A 24,304-nucleotide genomic window follows, 5' to 3' on the forward strand; every position below is an offset into this window, starting at 1 on the left:
AGTTTCTGAAGACGAATGTATGGCCAGGCAGGCACCAAGGGATGCATGAGCCGAGACAGGAAACAGGCCTGCTGTATGTAATCTAATAGACTCGTTTGGTACCAAATAAATGGTGAACATTATTTTTATGGACAATACGGTAAACTTATCCACCATATGAATAATTGGGTAAACGCTGATTGGCTAAAGAGGTGTCTGTCATTTGCATATGGGGCAGACACCTGGTCAAGGATTAGCCAAAATTACTGAGAAGGTGGTGTTCTAACACCAGCTTTAGCGGGTATAAAAGTTGGCTCCCAAGGGGGTGGACTTCAGAATTTACGCATCTTCTCACCTGAGGCCTGGTTCCTGGATTCCGCTGCAGAGGATATACATTCACATCTCCTGCCTAGCTGTACTTAGTCTCTGCATGTTCGGAGCTGTATACTGGAGGATTTGTTAATAAAGGCCTTTAGCGGCTACTTCTTATCTCAGACTGTTCTCCGTGGATTACATTGTTCAGAGTGTTTTAATTGGAGGTTCTGGTAGAGGCTTTTTTTCACCACAGCATCTTGTGTAACGTTAGCTAACCGTTAATGTTAACCTTAAAGTTACTATCTCCAAAAAGTTAGCCTACACCGGATCAGTCTATGCATTCTACCAAATATCATATCATATCATATATCATGATATAAATTGTGGCATACGGATTTTACACAAGCTCAACATACCTTCGCGCTTACACTGCCGGCTGGTCGCTTGATGTGGACCAATGGTTGCGTAGATCTAGGCAGCCAGCAGCACTTTTGAAAAAAAAAAAAAAAGCGGGATTGGCAAAATGGTTCCTCCGCCAATCTACGGAGTGCGCATGCATGTTGGAGTGGCTGACTCATCCCGACGATGGTTTACCCACCTAAACTCACAAGTTGTATTTGGCGTGCAGGGGGGGAAAACTCTTCCGATACTTTGCCGCTGGTGCCCTCCAATTGCCAACGTCGGTAAGACCGAACGTGCTGTCTAGGTTTTAACAGAAAAAAAATTCTATAAAATCAAAGAGTGGGTTTTTGGAAAAAAAAGCTTTGTGTACTATGTAGGGAAGTTAGCTGAGTGCAGCAGATGTGTTTTGACATGTGTAGGTCAAAAGGTCAAGTCACATAATAGATTTATAGCATTTTTGATAATTAAAATTTTTTAGCTGAGTGCAGCAGATGTGTTTTGACATGGGTAGGTCAAAAGGTCAAGCCGCATAATAGATTTAAAGCATTTGTTTTACATTAAAAATATAAAATCAAAGGCTGGGTTTTTGGGAAAAATGAGCTTTGTGTACTATATAGAGCAGTAATCTGAGTTCACAAGATGTGTTTTGACATGGGTAGGTCAAAAGGGCAAGCTGCATAATAGATTTGAAACATTTAACATTAAAAAATTGTATACAATGAAAGAGTAGGTTTTAGGGAAAAAGAAGCTTTGTGTACTAGAAAGGGCAGTAAGCCGAGTTCAGGAGATGTGTTTTAGCATGGGTAAGTCAAAAGGTGAAGCCGCATAATAGATTTAAATATTTTATCAACATAAAGATTTCATAAAATCAAAACATGTTTTTTTGACAAAAGAAGCTTTGTGTAATATAGGCAGGCTTTGTTTAAACACATTAATGTTGGTTTGACACAAACTTGTCCCTCGTAGTCAGTGCTAAATTGATTTTTCGAATGTGTCGAATATCCAATATAAAACCAACTTTACCACGGTGCCCCACTTCCTGCTCAGCGGGCACACATGGGAAAAGGAGGAGTTGACCCACATATTTGAGGAAAAGAGAGGGAAAGCCAAAGCTGAGGCACTAGACTTCTTCACTGTTTCAAAAATGTCTCTGTTTTCTTGCTTTTGTCTTATTTCTAGTAGTGTTGCTTTTCTTCAGGCATTTATGAAATAGTGACAGCCCGTTAAATAGTTTAATCTCAGCTAGTGGTGCATTTGCAAGTCATGTTGTGCCATATACAGTGGACTTCATATGCTATGTGGACCAAGACATGGGTAAGTTTATTCATGGACAGTAAATCATATTACAGTAGCACAGATTTGGATACATTTTATGTCTTTCAGGAATTAAAAAAAACGATCTCATTTAATTAATGTTTTTTTACTATCTTCCTTATCTTCTAAATGTACAGGTTGTATTGAAATTGTCCTTTACACTGTGCTGGGAGCTTGTAGAGTTGACACTGTAATCATGTTATCTGTCCTGTTAATGCATTCCATAGGTGCAGTTTCTTGATTGCAGTGTTGTATGACTTCCAGAATAAAGATCCCTCTTCAGCCGCCTCCTTCATGGGTGCACATGGTTACCTCTGTACAGGTAAAACTCTATTATATTCTTATCATATTATAACTCTCTTATATTCTCATCAGGCCTTCTGTTTCCATGTTCAGTGGGAGCATTTAGGAGAATTGTATGCTCCAAAGTAATTTTGTTATGTCGTTTAGAATGTGCATTTCATGCAATACATATTGTAAGACACTAGGAGGTACTACAACGCCATGGAATGCAAGGAACTAGGAAAAGTATATTTTCTATAGAAATGTATGCTATATGAATGGAAAACATTAATTTCATTTGTAAGTGACAATTTCTGATTTCTTGGCCCAGTGTTATTGCTTAATCCATTAAGCTGTGCCATGACCCAAATTAAAAACAGTCTGAACAGTTTTCTTGTCATGTGGTGTAAGGAGAAGAGATTATTAGAGTATTGCATTTGCCCTTACATAGTTTTCTCCTCTGTGTTTTGCAGGAAACAAGTCTTTCTGAAAATCTAATTTATTTTGTAAAAATACACCCTTTAAATTCCATTATAGCAATAATGTGTGTTGATGATTCAAAGCTGGTTTACATGGTGTTAGCATGTCTTTCTGACTTCCTGCAGAGGTACTGTTGGATCTCACCCCTTCCCATCAGTGTGCAGTGCATATGCAAGGCCATTGGCATACAGGAATGCCTGTCTCTAAGGAATATGGCCTCCTGATTGGCTACAACACACAGACTAGGCTTAACTGCTTCAGAGCCCTGGAAATCCCAGGCAAGTTTTCTTTTGTTTCTTTCTATTAGTGATAACTATCATTTATATTTCTCAACAGTATTAATTACGATTTGATATGACATATCCTGTTATGGTGTTGTCCCATGAAATTACTAGTTAATGTCTTTGGTTTTGGCAAACATAAAAATATTTTTTAAGAAATAAAAAGCCTAATTTATTCTAAAATGTAAAAGACAGGCATGTGGATATCAAACATAAAACTCAAGGAAAGCAAAATACATCTTCAACTATTTGATAAAGCATAGTGTATCTTTTAATCTGTAAGGCAATCTAATCTGACTGGAAACGTCACACATCATGATTACCTATTCATACATTCAAACCCATAGGGTTTCATTATTCATCCAATCCAAACAGGTTGTATGCTGCACAAACAATTGGGCAAAGTTTCTATTTTAACATTTTATTTTTATACACTCTTTTCAACGTAAATCACTAACTAAGATGATGACAACATGGTGTTAACTTGGTGCTATGCACGGGTATGTCTTCGGACAGCATTGTAAAAGTTTGACTGTAGGTTTTGTGATATATACTGTGATATAAGTTCCAGTGGTTCCAAGGGTGAGTGCATCCACATTGGAGTACACAATACAAGTGCTTCATGGAAAACAGACACAGCAAAAGCCATGGAATAAGATTTAGTCATATATCATTTCAGCCAGACATAAGGACATACTGTATATCTTCACTGAGCAACACAACAAAATTGCTGTTCATGGAAAACAATTGAATGGCTTGGGAGATAAGGCACATTTAAAAAAATTGAGATTTGACACCAAAATATAAAATTTGACATGAACATGAAATCCATTGATCAAACGATACTTTTTCAATTTAAACACCCTTGTCCCTTGTCTTGACAAAAATACTCAAATATGACTTTATGGCTTTGGCATAGACATTTATAACTTTAATGAAAAATAGGGGTTTGTTAATAAATAAGTGCTTCCACAAAACATGTATGTTTTCTACAATTTCATTAGTCACTAGAAAATCGATCTGTGAAACAACACAGATTTGCTTGAAAGGCCTTGGACAGGGCACCCTTGATGCTCTTCTCATGCTTTGCTGCTTTGACTCCTGCTATGGCCCCTTGGACAGTTCCTAACATGAGGAACACAGTTTTTGATGCAGGGTCTGGAGACAATGCAGTTACTGCAAGTCCGAACAGGGCACCCAGAAGGGCCCCAGCCACACCCCCGAGGATCATCATGAGTACTCGATGAATGTTCTCCTTAGCTTGGCGCTTTATTTCTTCCTCGTCCTTCTCGTTCTCGGCCTCCTGGAGACGGGCTGTCTCGGCTTTTATTCCCTCTTCGACAACCTGCAGCATGTCGTTGGTGTAACAGCTTCCTCCATTGTTGGCGACCATCTTGTCGATAGTTTTTAGCAGTTTTTCGACTTGCCTTTTGTTGCTCATGTAGCCCTTCTGAGCCTTGGCCCAGTATTTGTTGTCGATGACGTGACAGCGGCCTCCACACTTGTCCACAAGCTCCTGTAACTCCTCACTAGTCGCCACAAACTCCTCAATGGTGTCACATTCATCGCCATCGACCTCGTCGTCCCCGAAGGTGAAAAGGACGACGGCGTACCGGAAGGCCTCCTCCCCGAACGACTCGGTGATCTTCCGGACCACCGCCATCTCCTGGTCGGTGTACCGTCCTGCCCGGAGCACTATCACAAAAGCGTGCGGCCCCGGAGCGCACTCCGTGATGCACCTCACAATCTCAGGTTTCAGTTGGTCCTCACTCAAGCGGGTGTCGAAAAATCCGGGGGTGTCGATGATGGAAATCAGCCTCTCGTTGACTTTGTTGGACTGGACAGTGCATTTGTGTGTGGTGGACTCCGGTGAGCTCATCACGTCAAAGAAGTCTCCACCCAGGATGGTGTTTCCAGCACTGCTTCTCCCGTCACCAGTTTTGCCGAGCAGCACAATCCGTAGTTCATCTAAACAACAGAAAAAAAAAATATGGTTGATATTTACCATTATGTTGTTTTAATGCTGAGTCGTTGGTGTCTTGACATTTGAGTGAGCCTTCCCCAGCTCAAGTAAAACTGCTAATGCTAATACATTGAGCATGCTGCTCATATACCACAACCTAATATTACATAGGATATGAAGGCTCATTACTTTGCACTATAGGTGCACTATGTGTATATATCTATGCACCAGAGTTGCCTGTGAAGCCTATGAAACCTATGGTCTTACAAAAATGAAACCAGGATGATAACCACATAACATGACCCAGTTCCTGATAGCCTGTCCCGTGCCTGAGGCCTACATATTCAGATTCTGTCTCTTATAGAAGAAACATCTAATATTAAGAGAGCAATTGAGGGGAATCTGGGATTTCAACATTACAAAATCCAAACTTTCCCTGGCGAATTACTCCAGCTTATAATTATCAAAAGATGGCAGTATAATCACACTTTTTATCAGGCATCTCGGGTTTTTTACAGCAACCTCTAAAGCACATGTATGTTTACATGTAAACAACATTATTGCACAAAGAATCCGTTTATCAACAATGAAAAAAGAGACTTTGAATAGCAAATGCCAGCAATCTACTGCAAACACTCAGGCATGTGCTATATGCTATACTTTAAGGTGACAAATGTAGCCCCACTTATATTTAGTCCTAGCATAGTAAAAAATCTACTGGCATTGAAGGCATGTTGCCTTGAGCTCTTGGATGGAAATAGCCCCTGAAACCATGTACATTTGTATGAAAGGGATTACTCCTCAATGGCATTTCCCCTTTCACTCACTTCCACTTTCACTCACATTTTTCACCCCACTTAAACATACTGTAAATTCTTCGAAATCGAAAATGCTTTACTCACCCGCCATTTTGGTATGAGATAAGGATATGTTCTCCCCACAGTCAAATAAAACACAGCGACATTAACCACATCTGTAGCGAGCGCTCTTGCAGTCTCTCTCGTAGCCAGTGAGGGGAAAATGGCTGGTGTCATGTTACACCCCTCCCCTCTGGTAGCAAGATGCAAAAGCACAGAAGACGCTGACTTCCTGTCTAACCAGCCGTCTGTTAACACAGCCAAGAGGCATCCTTCCTTCCCAGTGTCCCACAGCAATGTTTCTCAGGCAGAAAGATGTATTTGGGTCACAAATCTCATGCTATACTATTAGCATGTGAGCTGTATGTACTGCATCGGTCTGTCTGTAAACGCATTCACTGCATGCCTTTGGAGTCACACCCTCAGGAACCACCCTAGAGAGCTCAAGCTCTTTTTCAATAATAAGTGACACATTATTGTTTGAAGGGCTAAGTTCAAGAGAAGTGGTTCAACCAGATTCTGACACACCCCAACTCATATTTCTCTCTCTCTTTTGCACACCACCACACAGAGAAAACAAACAAGGGGTGTGTTTAGGTTAATGCACAATGTTGGTGCTGTCTCTTTAAATCTGGGATGAACGTCCTTTGGCAATGCCCTTATTAAACAGGAACTGAGATACAGACCAGACGTATTCTTCAGCAGTGTACTTTAGAAAAGAAATACAAAACTGAATCAATAAACTTAAGTCTTAAATGTGAACATAACATTTACATAAGGGAAGAAGTAGTGTAACTGAACTCTGTGAAGGGCATTTTACAATGTTTATTGAATAATTATAGTAACATTTGTGATTTCCTGTATGAAGTGAACTTTATCATCATAGTTATAAAGGAGTCTTTTGCCTTTTGTGTGCTAAACAACAGCAACAAAATGATCACACACAGCATAAACAATGATTCGGAGAAAACACATTTGCAGGATTGCATGTTTGGATGTAAAGACGGACAATAAATCACATCTATAGTCAGAAAAATATAGGTATATAGCACTTGAAGCTGAAGGCACTAGAAGTTGAAATTAAAGAAACATTACATATACCATTCTTTTGAGTGGCATTAAAATCAATAGTTTTAAAGGATTTGTACACCCCCTCCACAGTGCCACTCAGCCACTGATTCCAGACCAGATATGGTACAAATATGTAGCGGGAAGGTCTGAGCTGGAGGAGGGCTCTTTATCGAAGGTACCAGTGTAAAAACATCAACCCCTTCACATCCTGCCATTTGGTAAGCCTCTGTTTCCTCACATGAATTTGCATAAACACATTGAAAGCCAGCTGCTTGCATTCAGATCACACAGTACTATCCAGGCTTATATTTGGCACTCAAAACGCAACTTATTTTACCCCATTTTATTTCATCAGATACTTTCCTAAATTTTGCAAACAATCGGGTCCATTCATTCAGGCATTACCAGGGATCGTTTTTTGCAATACTTTGCCTGTCCAGAAATCATTGACAATGGGTTTCATTTTCGGCCCTTCGGCCTTGTGATTGTGACTAATCCTGAGGCTGAAATCACATGTAGAAGTTGCGTTCACTGCCAGAGGGACCCAGACAACCACCACCAAAATATGTGTTAAGCTAATTCCAATCATTTTGGTAATGAATAGGTGAACCATATTCTTCTGGTACATTACATTGATTTATGGTGTTACTTTGTATTTTATACATGTTTTAACAATTTATTTCATTATTCGCAGACATTTTAAATGATCATATATAATTTTTTTGTTCATACATACTGTGTATGGTCAATTCTAAGAAAAGGTTGGATTTGTAAAAGTGCTAGAAGGAAAGAAAATGATAAAAATGGGGGGAATCTTTACACCTCTAATTCAGGTTCTCCACCCTCAATGCAAACACACGGTTAACTGAACACCATCGTCAGTGCATTCCATTACTTGCGTCCGAAACAAGAGAAACACGGGAGGCGCTTTTTATTCAGATTCAAAGCCACTTTGTTCAGCTCTGCACTCTGCTCTGTGGCTTTGGTTTTCGGGGCTTCAATTTTCTCCGCCACGGGCTGTTGAAGCATGTCGGGAGTGTAGTAGCTCCCTTGGCTGACCATTTCCTCTACGGTGGTCAGCAGGTTCTCCACCTGAACTATGTTGCTCCGGTACTCATGCTCCTCTTTCCAGCGCTTGTTGTCGATCACGTGGCATCGGCCTCCACACTTCTGCACCAGCTCCTTGAGCCTCTCGCTCTGGCCAACGTATTTCTCGATGGTCTGGTCGTCATCCAGCTGGTCCCCCCAGGTGAACAGCACCACGGCGTAATCGAAGACCTTTTCCCCGAACACGTTTCGGATCTGCTTCACAATGTCCATCTCTTGCTCGGTGTATTTGCCCGTGCGGAAGACGAAGAGGAAGGCGTGAGGGCCTGGCAGACACATGTTGATGCTCTCCCTTAGCTCCTGGGTCAGCTGGTCGGAGGACAGCGTGGTGTTGGACAGCCCGGGCGTGTCGACGACTTTGATCTTGCAGTCGTCCACAGCACTGTCCTGGGCCTTGCTATGCTGAGTGCCAGACTGGGTGCGCCCGGCCACCTCGAAGGCCACTCTCCCCAGGATGGTGTTTCCGACGCTGCTCTTGCCATCGCCAGTCTTCCCCAGGAGCACAAGTCGCATCTCATCCAATTCTGGAACAGAAATAGGAAACATTGTGAGACCCTATCATATGCCCTGAATGTAAAACAGGAAATGATCATTTGTAGTATGGCGGGCAGTAGAGGTCTGCGCGGGACTGATTTTTCAGTCCCGCTCCCGCAATATTCTGTCCCGCTCCCGCATTAATGTGTCATTTTTAGTCCCGCTCCCGCCCTAGTCTGTAACATGATGTCCCGCTCCCGCCCGATAAAGCCCGCATGCAGGAAGGATAGCCTATTCCGTTTTTCTTACTGTCTCACGAATGGAGCACATACACCTGAGAAGACTCCAGATGACTGATTTTAAGTTTCTTGGTTCTGAATGTAGGCTAACAACTGAAGTAGGCCAAGTCTGGTGCCCTCTTCCTCTGTCATGCTTTCGATTTCGAGTTTTGACAATGAGCAGCAGGAACAAATTGAACCCACGTAGAAGACAATATAGGCTATAGGCCTGCTATCTATAGAGCTAAATTTGTCTCAATAATATTTGTATATGCGCAGAGGGGGATCCACAAATATTTCTTGATTTGCATGTGTGTTTTGATATCTACAAATAAAAAAAAATCATATTTGTAACTCGTATATTGATTTTTACAAATATAGATGTGCATTTGTAAACAAAATGCCATTTGTAAAACCAAAAATGTATTTGTGAAATGTGAATCTGCATTTGTGGATCACCAGCACTCGCATTCTTCGCTTTCCAAAGTTACGTGTTTTTGAGACGTTCTTCGCATGAAAGTCACAAGTTCTGTTCTAGAATCTTTGGTTTTAAAGCGATGGTTCGGAGTAATTTCACCCTAGGGTCCTTTGCACCATGACCCCGAGCCAAACACCCTCCCAGAACCTTTTTTCCCTTGGTCGAAACCTGGTCGAGTAGCGTTGTCAGAAACTAATGACGTTCGTTATTAGACTAAAGGTCATACTTGTACTACTGCAGAAGTTTCGTACCATTCAGGGCATTATTAGTGGGGTAATTTACGAGATAAAAGTTGGTTCCATCACGACTGCAGAACGTCATTAGTTTCTGACAGCGCTACTCGACCAGGGCTCGACCAAGGGAAAAAAGGTTCTGGGAGGGTGTTTGGCTCGGGGTCATGGTGCAAAGGACCCTAGGGTGAAATTACTCCGAACCATCGCTTTAACACTTAAAGCCTTGATTGCTAGGTAACGATAAACAAACTCAAAGATCGTAATTCTTGATTTCGCTTACAAACTGACAGTTTTATGTGTTCATTAAACAAAGATTATGGAAATTAAACACCACTTTTCCATCAAAAAGCTTGTTGTAAAAGGCATAACTGGTTAGATTTACTGTAAGAACTAGGTTCGCTAGCTCTGTGTGTTATGAGTCCCATGGAACAACACTGCCATCTACTGGATTAGAAAGTCTGTCAGCAGGCGAATTAGAGGTAGGCTATTTGTGGATCTGGGTGGCTCCTCTGCCGCAAAGATTGTCTCAAAAACACGTGTACTGAATCCACAAATGTGAAAATGAAAACTGCGTGTGCTGGTGGTCCACAAATGCAAAATTAGATTTCACAAAGGCAATTTTCAGTTTTACAAATGCCATTTCATTTACAAATACACATCTACATTGTGAAAACCAATTTACAAGTTACAAATATGTTTTTTTTTACGTGTGTGACTTTCATGTGAAGAATGTCTCAAAAACACGTAACTTTGGAAAGCGAAGAATGCGTGTGCTGGTGATCCACAAATGCAGAATCACATTTCACAAATGAAATTTTCAGTTTTACAAATGGCATTTTGTTTACAAATGCACATCTATATTTGTAAAAATCAATATACGAGTTACAAATATGATTTTTTTTATTTGTAGATATCAAAACACACATGCAAATCAAGAAATATTTGTGGATCCCCCTCTGCGCATATACAAATATTATTGAGACAAATTTAGCTCTATACAGTAACTATCTGTCAGTTATGCTTAAACCCCGTTTTTTAATGCTGCCTAACAGAACATCCAGCTGAAGTATAGTTATGAACACTACTTGTTCATTAATCATTTCCATTTAATTTTACGCACATATTTCACTTTAATTGCAGTGAATCATCGGTTTGTCCCGCACCCGCGAACGCACCTCTCTCAGCATATCACATCTACTTGGCTTTTATCCAGGAAGATGCTGTAAATTCAGTTTCATTATACTCCTGTTGCACTTAATTCACTGCTCATTACAGTCGTAAAACAACACTTCACCTGAAAGTAAACTGTAACTTAAATGGCTAACCATATAACCAGGCGTTCTTGTTCTGCTACATCATATTTAGTAATAATAAAGTGGACACCTAAACCAGTATTTAAGCAGTATTAAGAAAAGTAATTATTCATTTAAAATTATAGCAAAACAACACAAAATAGTTATCGAATGATAATGAGGTCAAGTAATAGCTGTTGTCTGTGGAGACTCTTTGGATACAGGCTTTCTGAAATGATCATTTTCAGGTAAATATTGTTCAGATCAGAAGAATTTTCTTTACCTGGAGCTTCATTTTTGGTTGCTTGTAGCATGTCCGTTGTGTAGCAGCATCCATTGTTGGCCATGCCCTCTATGGTGTTCAGCAGCTTCTCCAGCTGGACACTGTTGTTTCTGTACTTGTCCTCCTCCTCTTCTGCCCAGCGTTTATTGTCAATCACATGGCATCGGCCTCCGCATTTGTGAACCAACTTCTTCAGATCTTCACTCTGGTCAACAAACTCCTCAATGGTCTGATCGTCGTTGAGCTGGTCACCATGGGTGAACAGGACAATGCTGTGACTGAAAGTCTTTTTGCCGAAAACTTTTCTGATCTGAGATACATTCTCCTTTTCTTGCTCAGTGTATTTGCCCACTCTGAGTACAATGATGAAGGCATGGACTCCTGGAGAACACTGGGAAACAGATCCCTCCAGCTCTTCCTTAAGCTGTTCCTCGGTAAGCTTGGAGTTGCAAAACCCAGGGGTGTCGACGACTGTGATGGTTCTACCATCGACACTGTTTTCCATAGCCTCGCGTTGTTGGGTTCCTGCTTGTGTTCCACGGGCCACTTTAAAAAGCTTCCCTCCCAGGATGGTGTTCCCAGTGCTGCTCTTGCCATCTCCCGTCTTCCCCAGAAGCACAACGCTGACTGGGAAAACACAAGTAGTCACATTTAAGCTGAGTTATGAGGACATTGTTGTTACTGTTATAATTATGAAACATCATGGAATTATTGTAGTGTTTGTTGATGTGGTGGAAGAAGAGGTACAACAACTTGCTCATCGCAAAGCATACATTAAACCGTTTTCACATCCTCAAACATCACATGTGTAACACTTCCCAGCCAATCAAAAGGGGATACCATTAGACTTTACAACTAGTCAAGAACAGGTAGCTGCTTATGTAAGTAAGGAAGACATCATTCTATACTTGTTCAGCAACCATGTAAATTGTTTTAACTGAAATATATCATGAACATTGCTGCATATTTTAGTGTGAGGTATTTTGATGTCAACATTATGTATTTTTGTTTTGCTTGTATGGGAAATACAGAAATACTCTTTAGTCTCTCCTCCAGAACACTGCATGAGCAAGAGTCACTGTCTGTCCAAACATAATGAGTGCTAGAACTGAGGCAATGTTATAATTAAAGCTGCCATCAGCTTTCAGTTTTGCGAAAGTTTGTTAATAATTGTTCTTTACAGCCAGGTAACCTTCACATACTGCTTGGCAGTACATAATATGATTACTACACATACATACAGAATGGGCAGGGTATTTTCCGACGTTTTAACACTTGAATAAAAATAAAATATAATATTCTGAGTAAATATTTCAAGAAATAAAGTCTAGATATAGGGATCTATATGGTCTTTTGGACCCTCACTGTCAACTTCAAGGCAGCACTGCATGAGAGGCGCTGGGGTTAGGCTAGGGTTAGGGTTAAGTTTAGGGTTAGGTGCCTTGAAGTCGACGGTGACAGTGCTGCCTTGAAGTCGACAGTGGGGACCCAAAAGACTATCAAGCGGGTATAGTGGCTGTACACAGTGAGAAAGTGTGAAGCAGTACCCGAGTTATCTTCTGCAGTTTTGTGACCTACCTAGCAAATGTGAGGATGAGTGTGACTTTATGTCAAATATATTCAGTTCTAAATTTGAGCATTTTGTGAAATGTACTGTACATGTACACAATGAACAACAATATGAGCTTCATTGTATACCTCTATTTTTCAATACTTTGTAAATGAATGTAAAATATCCATGCATAAATGTAATGTATCAACAGAAAAGGTATACGTTCTATTATTTATAACAGGAAAGGTGTATACTTAGTATGGAAAGGTGTATACTATAATAATTAGCTTAATTGTAAACAGGAAACATCGGGGTCCAAGCAGTATGTGTGAACTGCCATAAGTAGTGAAAGGTTGAATGAAGACCATTTAAATTGTGTACAACAAAATGGATTTTGATGATAAACAATTATGTCAGAGGAATAGAAGAAAACATGTTGTAGCTAGTTATTGCAGCATCTAATCAGCATCTGATTTATTTCTGTATACCATTAGGAATGTGTCTACCAAAATGTATTAAGTCAAAACGGTTGTAAAAAAAGATTTAGAAATAGATTTAGATTTAGATGTCCTCATCTCAAGTTATTGCAATGTGTCAGTTGTAGCAATCCTTATGTAGAAAAAAAATGTTGTTTCTGTCCAAAGAATGTGATAGTGATGCAGGTTGTGAAATGTTCTGAGGTTTCCACATGCTAGATCTTGCTCTGAGCATCAATTAGGTGGGGCCACTCCACAAATTAATCTTAATGAGTTAGATTTCATAATTTCATAATGTCATAATAAGGCAAAACATGTTTTTTTCTATTGCCCAAAAAGTGCTTTGAGCCTACCCTACTTCAGAAGGTGCTAGCATAAAAAGAAACACATAACTAGATACACATTTTATATTGCGTGTCAACCACCATCTCATATGGATTGGTGATGTGTACGTATATTATGTATTATGTAGGATATTGTTGATCAAATGTTCGTAGGAAAAAAAGTGGACGAATAAAAAAAGCTGGAGTATGAAAAACCTGAAAGCCTTTCTTTCTTGCAAAGTTTGGAAGTTGCATGGAAAAGACATATCAGTGCCATAGGCCTTGCTGAATGCATATTACTTCATTTCATCTTCATTCATTGGCCTATTTGTGTTTTACTTTCTACACTAACCACTGATTAATGTAACCACACCAAATGAATTACTGGCTGCTTTCTGAAATGTATGTTGCAGTGACTTAATTGGATGAGAGAAGACTTTTCTTTACCTGGTGCTTCCTTCTTGGCTGCCTGTAGCATGTCCATGGTGTAGCAGCATCCGTTGTTGGCCATGCCCTCTACAGTGTGCAGCAGCTTCTCCAGCTGAACACTGTTGCTTCTGTACTCATCCTTTTCTTTCCAATGTTTGTTATCAATCACATGGCAGCGGCCTCCGCACTTTTGAACCAAGTTCTTCAGATCTTCACTCTGACCTACAAACTTCTCAATTGTCTGATCGTCGTTCAGCTGGTCGCCATGGGTGAACAGGACTATGGCATGATTGAAAGTCTCTTTGCCAAAGATTTTTCCGATTTGAGATACGATCTCCTTTTCTTGCTCAGTGTATTTGCCCACTCTGAGCACAATGATGAAGGCATGGACTCCTGGAGAACCCTGGGAAACAGAACCCTCCAGCTCCTTCCTCAGCTGTTCCTCCGTTAGCTTTGAATTGAAGAAACCAGGTGTGTCGACGACTTTTACCGTTCTGTCGCCAACATCATTTTCATTCATCTCAGTTTGCTGTGTTCCAGCCTGCGTGCCACTTGAGGGTTTGAAGAGCTTGTCTTGGAGGATGGTGTTCCCAGTGCTACTTTTGCCATCTCCAGTTTTCCCAAGAAGCACAACCCTCACTAGAATGACAAATGCACAGAGTCTCTGTTAGTGCTTCATTTACAAACTATTACCTATTAATTAAAATGCTCAGAATCATGTCAGACAGTTTACATTACAGTGCTCATGAAGAAACTTTTTCATTAAAGTTATAGTTTGTAGTTTATGCATGTTTGATGTGAATAAAAAATATTTATGTATTCATGTCAGCAACAAACTTTCAAATGCTAATAATTAGGGCTGTCAAAATAACTGATTAATTTCGATTAATTAATTTGAGAAAAAATAACTGATTAAAAAAATTAGTGCAGATTAATCGATTCCGTATGACCTTTAACCCGAGCCGTTCTAGTCAGACTGTAAAATGAAGGAAAGAGAAGAAAACGTGCTGCCTGGATCATTGATTGGAACATTTACTTTTAAAAAATTTTGAGTTCATCAACTCTATAGTCGCACATCAATGCAAAGAAATAAGTGTTGACATTGAGGGGAGTGTTAATTAATTTTCATTGTGTCCCCTAGGTTATATCTGTGGCCTGAAATGCCTTGTATGTGAAAAAAAAAACTTTTATTTGAACAGTGAAAATAATAATAAAAGAGTTTTTGAACTTTAATGTCACTAATGCTGATTATTCAATGATTCATTTGAATTTAAATATTTAAAATACTTTCACAGCAAAAATGATATATGCGATTAATTTAGATTAATTAATCTACATAATAATCTAATCTACATAAGAGTATGTAATTAATTAGATTATTTTTTTTAATCGATTGATTGATTGAGCCCTAATAATAATCATTGAGGAGGCCTGAGCATCTCGGTGCCTGTTCTTATCTAGGTCATTTTACCATGTTTTGCAAGCTATATTGCAAACATCTGAGGAACAGGAGTAGCCAGTCGGCAGATGTATAGTCCACCAATTTAATTAAAAATAGAAATTATAAAGATTTATAATTTTTTTGTAATTATTCTATATTTAGTGTAGTCATTCCATATCAGAACCCCTGAAGTATGATCCAAATACAAGCATAAAACTTCAATGTGTTACCTTTCATTTAAGACCAAGATTATGCTTCTACACAAAGGGGTTCATATGCAGTAAGCATTTGATTGTCAGTATGCATTTTGGATAACCAAAAGTCCTATGGGGAGTTTCCAGAAGGCATTTTACAAAACGATATTGATCTACTTTTGCACACAGCTTCACGGGACCTGATGCTAGGGCTCAGTTGTGTTTTTTTAAGTCATCTCAAGTGACCTAGAGGGCTGAAATGTGGTCAGTTTAGAGATGCTTGTTATTCGGCAGAATGAGAAAATAATATTCTAGCCTCTGTAACTCTGTGTCAGTACATCACACAGTTTTTCTGATTGTTGTCCAATAAACTACAGTGTCTACGCTTTCCAAAGAGGTCAGGCATTTGATTATAGACCAAAGTATGTAGGAGAAATGATCTCCTAAGTAGATGATGTACATGTCGGGCAAAATACTCAAAATGGGGCATATGCATAAGAATTTAACAAACACCAATACACCAGTTCAAGGATTTCCCACATTTGCTTTTGCGGGTTACAATTTCTTGTAATTTACAGTGGAAAATGGTTTGTGTTTTTACCACAACGATTGCAACAATCACAAGAAACCCTTGCAGTATCCTAGTGAATGTTTTTAAGAATGACCATTCAATCACTTCTATTTTAAGTGTGATTGTCTAGAGAATCCCACAGCAAATTCAAATTTGGCTGCAACAATCGAAACAATACCCTGTAAGATTGTGATGGGACTGATAGTCTCAAAATAATCGTAGTTAGCTAGCTAGCTGCATATCACTTGCGATCTTAACCCAAAATGAGAGATTATTAACAAAAGTGAGTATCCTTGTTGTCAAACATTACATCATGTTTCTTTAATGTAAAAAAAGTATGTTTGTTTTTGTGATAGCTATTACAAGAATGAGTCTGCGATGTTATCATGCTTCAGTTACCCTGTGACCTTCACCTACTTCCAAGTGTATGTTGCTGTTGTATACCTAACTATTACGATAGTTCTATATCACCTAGGTGGGGGTCATCCCTATGTTCCCCGGGTCCTATGTTCCCCGCTCAGGGTTAGGGTTATGGTTGGGGTTTTGAAAAAGGGTCCTATGTTCCCCGGTCCCATACAAAGAGGGGAACATAGGACCCGGGGAACATAGTTACGCTTCCACAAGGTGCTAGCTTAGCTTTGGCTGTTTTTTTAGCTGAGGTCATTGACCCAAGGACATTTAGTTTGTGCACTGCACTGTTAGTAGATTTGATCTTAATAGTACCCTCATGTTTGCACAACCTACAGGCAGGAATGGAGCCAGCAATGAATCCAAGTCAGTGTGGAAGTGTTAATGCTCTGCTAGCTAGGCTATAGTGCCACCTGGTGGCATTTTGCCTGAAATAGTCTACTCCTTTTCCATTTTCCTAAAATTTAATGAACTCACCAAAGTTTATAAATTAACAATGAAAACTCTCATTATCTCTCAAATCATTATGAACTGCACCCTGCTCATAAGCAACAGTTTGAGTTCTTCAAATTATTTGTATGTGTGAATAACATCATCATCATCATCATCATCATCATCATCATCAACAATAACAACAACAACAATGACAACAAAAACAATAACAGCAATAATAATAATAATAATAATAATAACATAACAACAACAAAAATAACAACAAAGTATTATAATAATTAATTGTGGCAATATGCCTAATAACTTTATTTTTGTTTTCCCCCTGGAATAGGCTCTTATATGTTGCATATCAGTCTTTGTAGAAGTATCACATTTGTAGAAAATGAAACAATATAATGATTAAAATAATTTTAAAACATCCATGTTTTAAAAAAGAATAATAAAAAAAATCCAACACCCTGATGGGAGCAAAAGAGTTAAGCGCAGCTTGTAGAGAGCAAGACTGTGAACATTGACCTGGATTTCCCCTCAAACCACACCCCCTCCTGAATAACAAAGCCTCACTCCCTCTCTTTTGCACACACTCTTTTGCGTAGTCTCTCTCCCTCTCTCTCTCCTTCCTTCTCTCCCTCCCTCCCTCACTTGCTGTTTCCCTGCACCAAGGCAGCACAGTGTGAGAGGGATATTCAGTGAGTCAGGCCAAGGAAGGAACCTTCCTCTCTTTGTTTACAACTACATCCATCACCATGGCAGCCAAGCTTTCAGTGTTGTCGTGGGACATAACTCAGTTAGTGGGAAGAGCAGATGACTGCAATCTAAAGGCAGAGCATGCCTAACTCACATGGAGGCAATTATAGCTTATGTAACACTTAAAGGGACGGGGTCCTTTAAAAATGGCAACACTGGCTTTTAGACGAGTTTGTATTTTTTGTATTAGGCCTAAATATAATGTGTAAAGTGTAACGTAATCTTGGGGAAATAGAAACACACTCTCTCACCTCATATATCCTAAACACACTGAATTTTACTGTACTGTGAAATCTAGTTTAGCCACCCTTATTCAGCCTGGGAGATTGCATCAGACTGTAGGGCCCAACCCAGACAGGGAAAATGGTGAAGTAACATGCCTGAGCAAAGTCAGTTCTTGTCCCTGGCACACTGAATGGTTTTGGAGATTAGCTCTCCCTTCAAAGCAGCAGAAAACAGTACTACATAACCCCACAGAATAGGACACACCCAGAGGAGCTATGCTGATAAGTCTGTTGTGATCATTAGCTAAAAGTGATTTCTTTTTATAAAGATGTATTGTATAAATGTGGGTAGGTGCATGAACAATTGTTAGAGGTTAATCTTTATGTGTAGTTCCTGTGTATGGCTTCTTCATTCATATTTTTACCCAGAAATGACCATATTAAAGGACAGAGAATGCCGAACAGAGCAGCATGTACACTACAGGGCCTCCGCTCCAGAGGAAGGGTGTGTATTCTCTGAAAAACCATATGGCTTTAATTATGGCTTTAGGAGATGGAAACTATTTTGGATTTCCCTCTCAGTGCCTAGAAAAGCCGGGTTTAGATGAGCCAGCAAAAACATACCAGACGGTGTCTGTGGGGAATACTAAAGGCTGCTTACAACGGCTCATCATTACAGTATGGATCTGAAGGGTTGCTTAGCAACAAGCAGGTTGCCTAGGAACAAGAAGTGACATTGAAGCAACTTGATCTTGGTCTACAAAGGTCTCCTTTTGTGGGGACTGAGAGCATTATTCCTTTTTGACAGTTTAGACATTTCGATAAGGATGCAAAAACATGATCAGCTCAAGTCTAACCCAGTGTTTACAGCAAAGTCATTTTATGCAAGCCCCTTCACTCGGCAGCCATATAGCAACGCTTTTTGGGCACTTGTCGGGAATCCTATTCAGCAGAAATGCGCGTGCGCAAGGCTTCACGACACCAATCTTGCTCGAGCGGCGAGTTCACAACACATGATTGGGAAGATGTCTTCACAACACACCATATGATTGGCTTAATGTATTCACATAACACCAGATGATTGGCTCAATGTATTCGCATGTCGACGTTTTGCCGGAAGGGGTGGGATATGTGTAGACAACTGACCCCATGCATTTCTATGGAGGATTTTTTGAGTGCTGTGTCTCCTCATTAGAAAGTCTCTGTTTACAGGCATGTTTACATTTACAGACGGTGATCCTTTTCGATGATCCTTCCTTCAGCATTTTGGTATTTTTCAGTGTATTTTTTTATTACTTTAAGTCTTATGAAAGAAAAGAGATTCTTTCACTTTAAGTTATGGTAAGCAATCAATGTCAACAAAGATGCTTGGTTGGAATAGCAGCAGAACCACATCAGTAGATCATGTTGATCAAGTGGTTGGCCTACAGTTGAATAGGATGGAGGTTGGCTCTCGTCTATAGTGTTCCATTACCACATAGTTTGAGCATTTTTAGAGTTATATGTGATATCTTTTCAAAATCATGAAGACAGTAAGGGTTTTCCAGCCACTAATGTTACAGATATTGAGAATGTATTTTGTACAATTGTGGATATAAGATCAGTTTTCCTTTCAGTGCCATGTTGAACCATTCAAAGTCCTTGACCAAGGCATCATGCATTGCACACTGATTGGCTTTCCTTGAGAAACACTAAAGGGGGATACTTGGACAGATGATAGGTATATTTTTGGGTTGGCCACCTTATTGCTGGACATGCATGCTGCTCTCCATGTTCCCACATCTACATTGCGCTATCTACTGTAGTTCTGGCAGACATTTAATTTTGATTTTAGTGATCCCCAGACCATTTTTTCCATCTGCTACATAACAAGCCAGTCTTAAATCTAAACATATGAATTATTAGAATAAGAATTATTTTGTCTAACAACACATACCTTTTTAGTGAAACAATATTGGCTCTACTTGAACTGATGTAGGTTGGAAAGCTTATAAAAAACGATTCTACTCACCACAGGACTGCCATCTGCTCTTGCATCACACTACAACTTACAGTATGATTCAGTCAATTTTACTGTCCTATCATTCTGTTGAAATTACCACCTTTTTCAATGTTTGAGTGAGCCTGTTCACATTGCGATTTCTTTGTGGCCATACTTTTATGAATAATTAATGTAGTGGCATGGTCTGTCTGAGGCTGATGTGACAGCATGCATGTCTTTTGAATTACTTATGATATGATGTCTATGTAGCCTAAGTAAGTCATCACATTGGCCATCACCGCTCCAATCTATTAGAAGATGTATGGTAGCTGACACAGACATCGATCAGCACTCAGAAAAAGGATCAACTAGGGGACTAAAAGAGATCATAGCAGAAAATGGGGCCAATTGTAAAGAAAAACTATATTTTTCCTTAACCACTCACTGCCCAATACACTATGCAAACAGAACCAAAAGCAGAATCAACGCAAACACATCAAAGCAATAAAGTAACACTTTTGTCAAGTTTGTGGGTAGAGTTAGCAAGCAAGAAATAGCCAAGCACTACTGGTCCTCAATGCTCACAACAAAACATGAACTATTAATATTCAAGTTCAGGTATGTTGAACAATGTTCAAGTATGTTGAGCTTGCTACTAAGAACAGGATAGGCAAATGTATATTATATACTGATTGTCTCTTAAGATACAAAGTGGTATTAGGATAAAGGTCTGGTTGATGCTAGCTTGTCAGCATAATATCTTAGATAACTTAACAGCACAGTCCACAGGTTTTTGATATTGACATAGGTTCTTTTGCCAACGTTTTTTACATTCTGTTGACATTTTCTGTTAATGTTGGCATTTTTAGATTATAACAATTTCATAAGATTACAGTACCTTAAAATAAGTCAAATGAGATGTATACTCTAATCTGAGCAAAACTTTCTCACTCTGCAATCTGGCAGCATGGGATTAAATATGTTAAATATACTCTCTGTCACATAATACATTACAATTTGAACCTGTTTTATATGAAATGATATTAGCAGTGTACAAGTTTTCTCATACTTTCTCATACGTATATGGCAATGGTAGGTACCAAATGATTGTCCCAGATTTTGATCGCATATAGAAAGTCATCCATAGGAAGGTTAGCAAGGTTATGTTTATGTTATGTGTATTTTTTGAGAATTTTATATTTGCATTACAGTCAAAGCAAATCAATAAATATATTTGTTTTCAATTGTGGGCCAAACATATTGTTTCATTGTTTAAGTGTCATGTGTTTATTTATTTTCAGACTGGACCAGTCAGGCGTTCCTCTGAAAACAGAGAAGGGGCATCATTCATGCTACTGAAAGCTAAGTCCCTACAGGTAATAATTTTAGACACAGACACAGTGAAGATATTTTTAGGTCACTGACATATTAGGAAATATTACACAACTGCCACACATATAGTAGGCTATGTACTTACTGACAAAAGAGAATACAATATCTATAATCAATAAGAAAACAATATCAATAACAATATCTAATGTACAGTATATTTTATACCCAGAATTTTTGTTCTGCAAATGTATTGTAAATATAATGCATCATTGTAATTATTTATTTTCAGGGTGATTCTGGGGCTTACATGCATACATATGTGCCCTATGTATGGTTAAAGAATGTTATCTTTAGAGATTTAATTTGCCAATGCATTTTTTTCACAGTTTTAACCATTTATAGTATATGGTTCCAGGCAGGAATGTCCTTCCTTGACATAGACTATTGGAATAACTAGCCACACCTCAATGCAGAAAATGACGTCATACACACAATATATTATCAAAACATCTCAAATCAAGTTATAAAATCACCTGAGTATAAGTGTAATTCAAATTGTAATGTATTTTTAAGCAGGGTATATGAGTTTGTTTTCCAAAATTTTCCACACTGGCTCTTCCTCAAAAAGGTTACTAGTACTGGTACAGTGTATGACTCACAATCCACTCTTCCCCTTCATTGTTTCCCATGTATGTTTAAATGGACACACAGATGAATTATCTCTAATCATTTTCATTAATAGTCTTTTATATTGGTTTTATATAGGAATACTTGCAAGGTAAATATCCAAGGCAAAGTACAAACCAAACAGAAATAATTAGGAGGTACTATCTCTGTGTAATGCTTTATATGACCAAAAAGCAGATAATATATAGATACATATTAAATATTACTGGAGTACCCTAGAAAATAAATAGACAATATTGGTAGCTATATATTATAGGGTAGCTATGAGGCTCAGCTATTAAATACAAGACAACAAGTACAAAGGACAATGCACTTACATTCCATGATAAATCCTGATTCCTCTTCCACAGCCAGAAAGAATGATGGATATTCTAAAGATGAGGATTTTTCAATGTATTAAATAGCACTAAAGGATTATTGAGACCTAAAGGGATCAAGAGGAGGCTCTGGTAAGAAGATCTCTGTGAACTGTGTTTGACAGAAAAGGGACTGAAGTATAAAATGGTGGGTAGGATCTTATGCAGAAAAAGGGGCTGGTCCTCTTGCAGGCACTTTCGCGGCAAGATTTCCCTCTAGCTGCGAAAAGGCCAAACAACACATTCACATAGCTGCTGTATCCCTACCTGGTTCAGGACAAAACCTATATACTTTATGCTCAAGTCTGACCTACTGATAGCACTTTAAGTATGTCACATTCATTTTTTGGTTATACAACCCAAGATTGTAAGAAGTTTGTTTAATTCTATAACAGATGAGAGGGATTTTAAACTGATTTCACTGAATAGACCAGTAGTATTATGGTGTGACCCTTGGAAAAATAAAGAAAATTTCAATTCGGTGAAGACCAATACCATTTTTGATATACACAATTGTCCCTAATATTCTAGATGTTGCACCCTTATTTTTCTGAAAATGTATTATAACTTGATGATAAATATAATGCAGAAATGCCCTTATAATGTTGGTAAACTGCCAGGCCACACAGGTGCTTTCTGCAGCCTGATATGCTCACAAATGGCTAAGGCAATGCCTAGCATTGATGTCAGTTGCTTTCCCTATTTATAACTCTAAGGGAAAAAAAGTTTTCATGACCAATCATCAACTAATTAGTCCCTCTGACTTTACTGTATTCAGATTTTACCCAAACTTAATTGTATGTTACATTCAGATAAATAAATAATGAAATATACACAACCTATATTGTAATTCAAAGCTTGTCAGTGCTAACAGTTTCTCCAATGTCTGTAGTTTCCTGAGTGTTGCCCAAAGTAATGTTTCCAACAAAATGTTGTAACATCTAGCCCTCTGCCTACACTTCAGAATGTTACTATATTTGATTCTAATTTAAATGTTTAAATATTGAACTTCCCTGACCTACAGCAAGCAATGAGCAGAAACAATAAATCAATAGTGTGATAACGAACAAACAGTACTTTACTTATAAATTGTAATCATTTTTAAAAAATCAACTTTAGTTGAATGCAAAAATATATGTATTTTCAGATTTCACAATATGTCAGATTTTTTCCATTTAATCAAATGCAATTCTATCATTTAACACAAGGGGCATTTTAAGAGAAAGAGCTCCATGTACCTATGCACACCACAGCTGCAACTAGAGTTTTGGAATGCGGTTCAAATGGTTATGTATATTAATGCTAAGGCCTCTGGTCATTTCACATTCATACATTGCAGTGAATGAATTTCATCTCATGAAATGTCATCTATTTTTGTTTCATGTAATGATGAACTTATCCAGCAAAAAAAAACAACAACAAAAAACTATACACCACTGTAGGTCACACATATTGAGTTTGACTGCCTTGAGTCAAATCTGTCAGTTTATTGTGATTGTTGTCATCTTGTCTGATTCAGTATATTATTGTCATGTATATCATATAATAAAAATGTGTAAGCTCGGTCCATTGATGATTCAAACAATCCAAATGTGATTATAATTTTTGTCTACTAGTGAGGTTTGTATTTGGGTAAGTTTTCACATCTGGTGAGTTTTCTAATGGCCTCCTTACACCAAACAACTTGGACAAGATTTGTCCAAGTCTTTTGAGTAAAGCTTGAATGGGGGGCATTAGTTAAAAGACTACAGATTTCGATAATTTTGCAATTTTTTAAAATTTGATTTTGTTTGGGAGCCCCCACCATCTTGATGCAATATCAGTAATATTGAGTGATCATTTAATATGACAATATTGTGTGATCATTCACAGTGGCAATCATAGAATTTGATTGACCCTCCACACACACACACACACACATAGAAAGTGATGGTTGTATAGGTTTCCATTTCATATTTTAGAATTCATATGAACTTTATATATATATTGTTAATTATTTATGTAAGGGATAATGGATGACACTCCGTTCGACTATACAAAT

At 38.6% G+C, this 24,304-nt stretch overlaps 2 protein-coding genes across 2 annotated transcripts; both read right to left on the minus strand.

Annotated features, from left to right (window-relative positions):
* Positions 1-3,297: 3,297 nt before the first annotated feature.
* LOC143127370 (GTPase IMAP family member 7-like) lies at positions 3,298-6,340 on the minus strand. Its single transcript, XM_076288834.1, has 2 exons — positions 5,919-6,340; positions 3,298-5,021 (listed from the first exon to the last, which is right to left on the minus strand). The coding sequence occupies exons 1-2, from the start codon at positions 5,923-5,925 to the stop codon at positions 4,054-4,056; spliced, it is 975 nt and encodes a 324-aa protein (XP_076144949.1). The 5' UTR covers positions 5,926-6,340; the 3' UTR covers positions 3,298-4,053.
* Positions 6,341-6,678: 338 nt separating this feature from the next.
* LOC143127355 (GTPase IMAP family member 8-like) lies at positions 6,679-22,847 on the minus strand. The gene is made up of 4 exons (XM_076288810.1): positions 22,225-22,847; positions 13,888-14,508; positions 11,090-11,716; positions 6,679-8,575 (listed from the first exon to the last, which is right to left on the minus strand). Exons 1-4 carry the CDS (start codon positions 22,229-22,231, stop codon positions 7,836-7,838), a joined length of 1,995 nt encoding a protein of 664 aa, XP_076144925.1. The 5' UTR covers positions 22,232-22,847; the 3' UTR covers positions 6,679-7,835.
* Positions 22,848-24,304: the final 1,457 nt, after the last annotated feature.

Source organism: Alosa pseudoharengus, unplaced genomic scaffold (genome assembly GCF_046254945.1).
Source record: "Alosa pseudoharengus isolate Yale_2024_CS ecotype anadromous, Long Island Sound unplaced genomic scaffold, YU_APseudo_1.1 YU_APseudo_1.1_scf_17, whole genome shotgun sequence".
Taxonomy (NCBI): Eukaryota; Metazoa; Chordata; class Actinopteri; order Clupeiformes; family Clupeidae; genus Alosa; species Alosa pseudoharengus.

What these genes read in the sequence shown, in the direction of transcription:
- LOC143127355 (XM_076288810.1), bottom strand. An exon ending in AGCCAAGAAGGAAGCACCAG is followed by an intron (nt 11,717 to 13,887) that starts GTAAAGAAAAGT and finishes GTGTTTTCCCAG; the next exon opens with TCAGCGTTGTGCTTCTGGGG. An exon ending in AACCAAAAATGAAGCTCCAG is followed by an intron (nt 8,576 to 11,089) that starts GTAAAGAAAATT and finishes TTTCTGTTCCAG; the next exon opens with AATTGGATGAGATGCGACTT.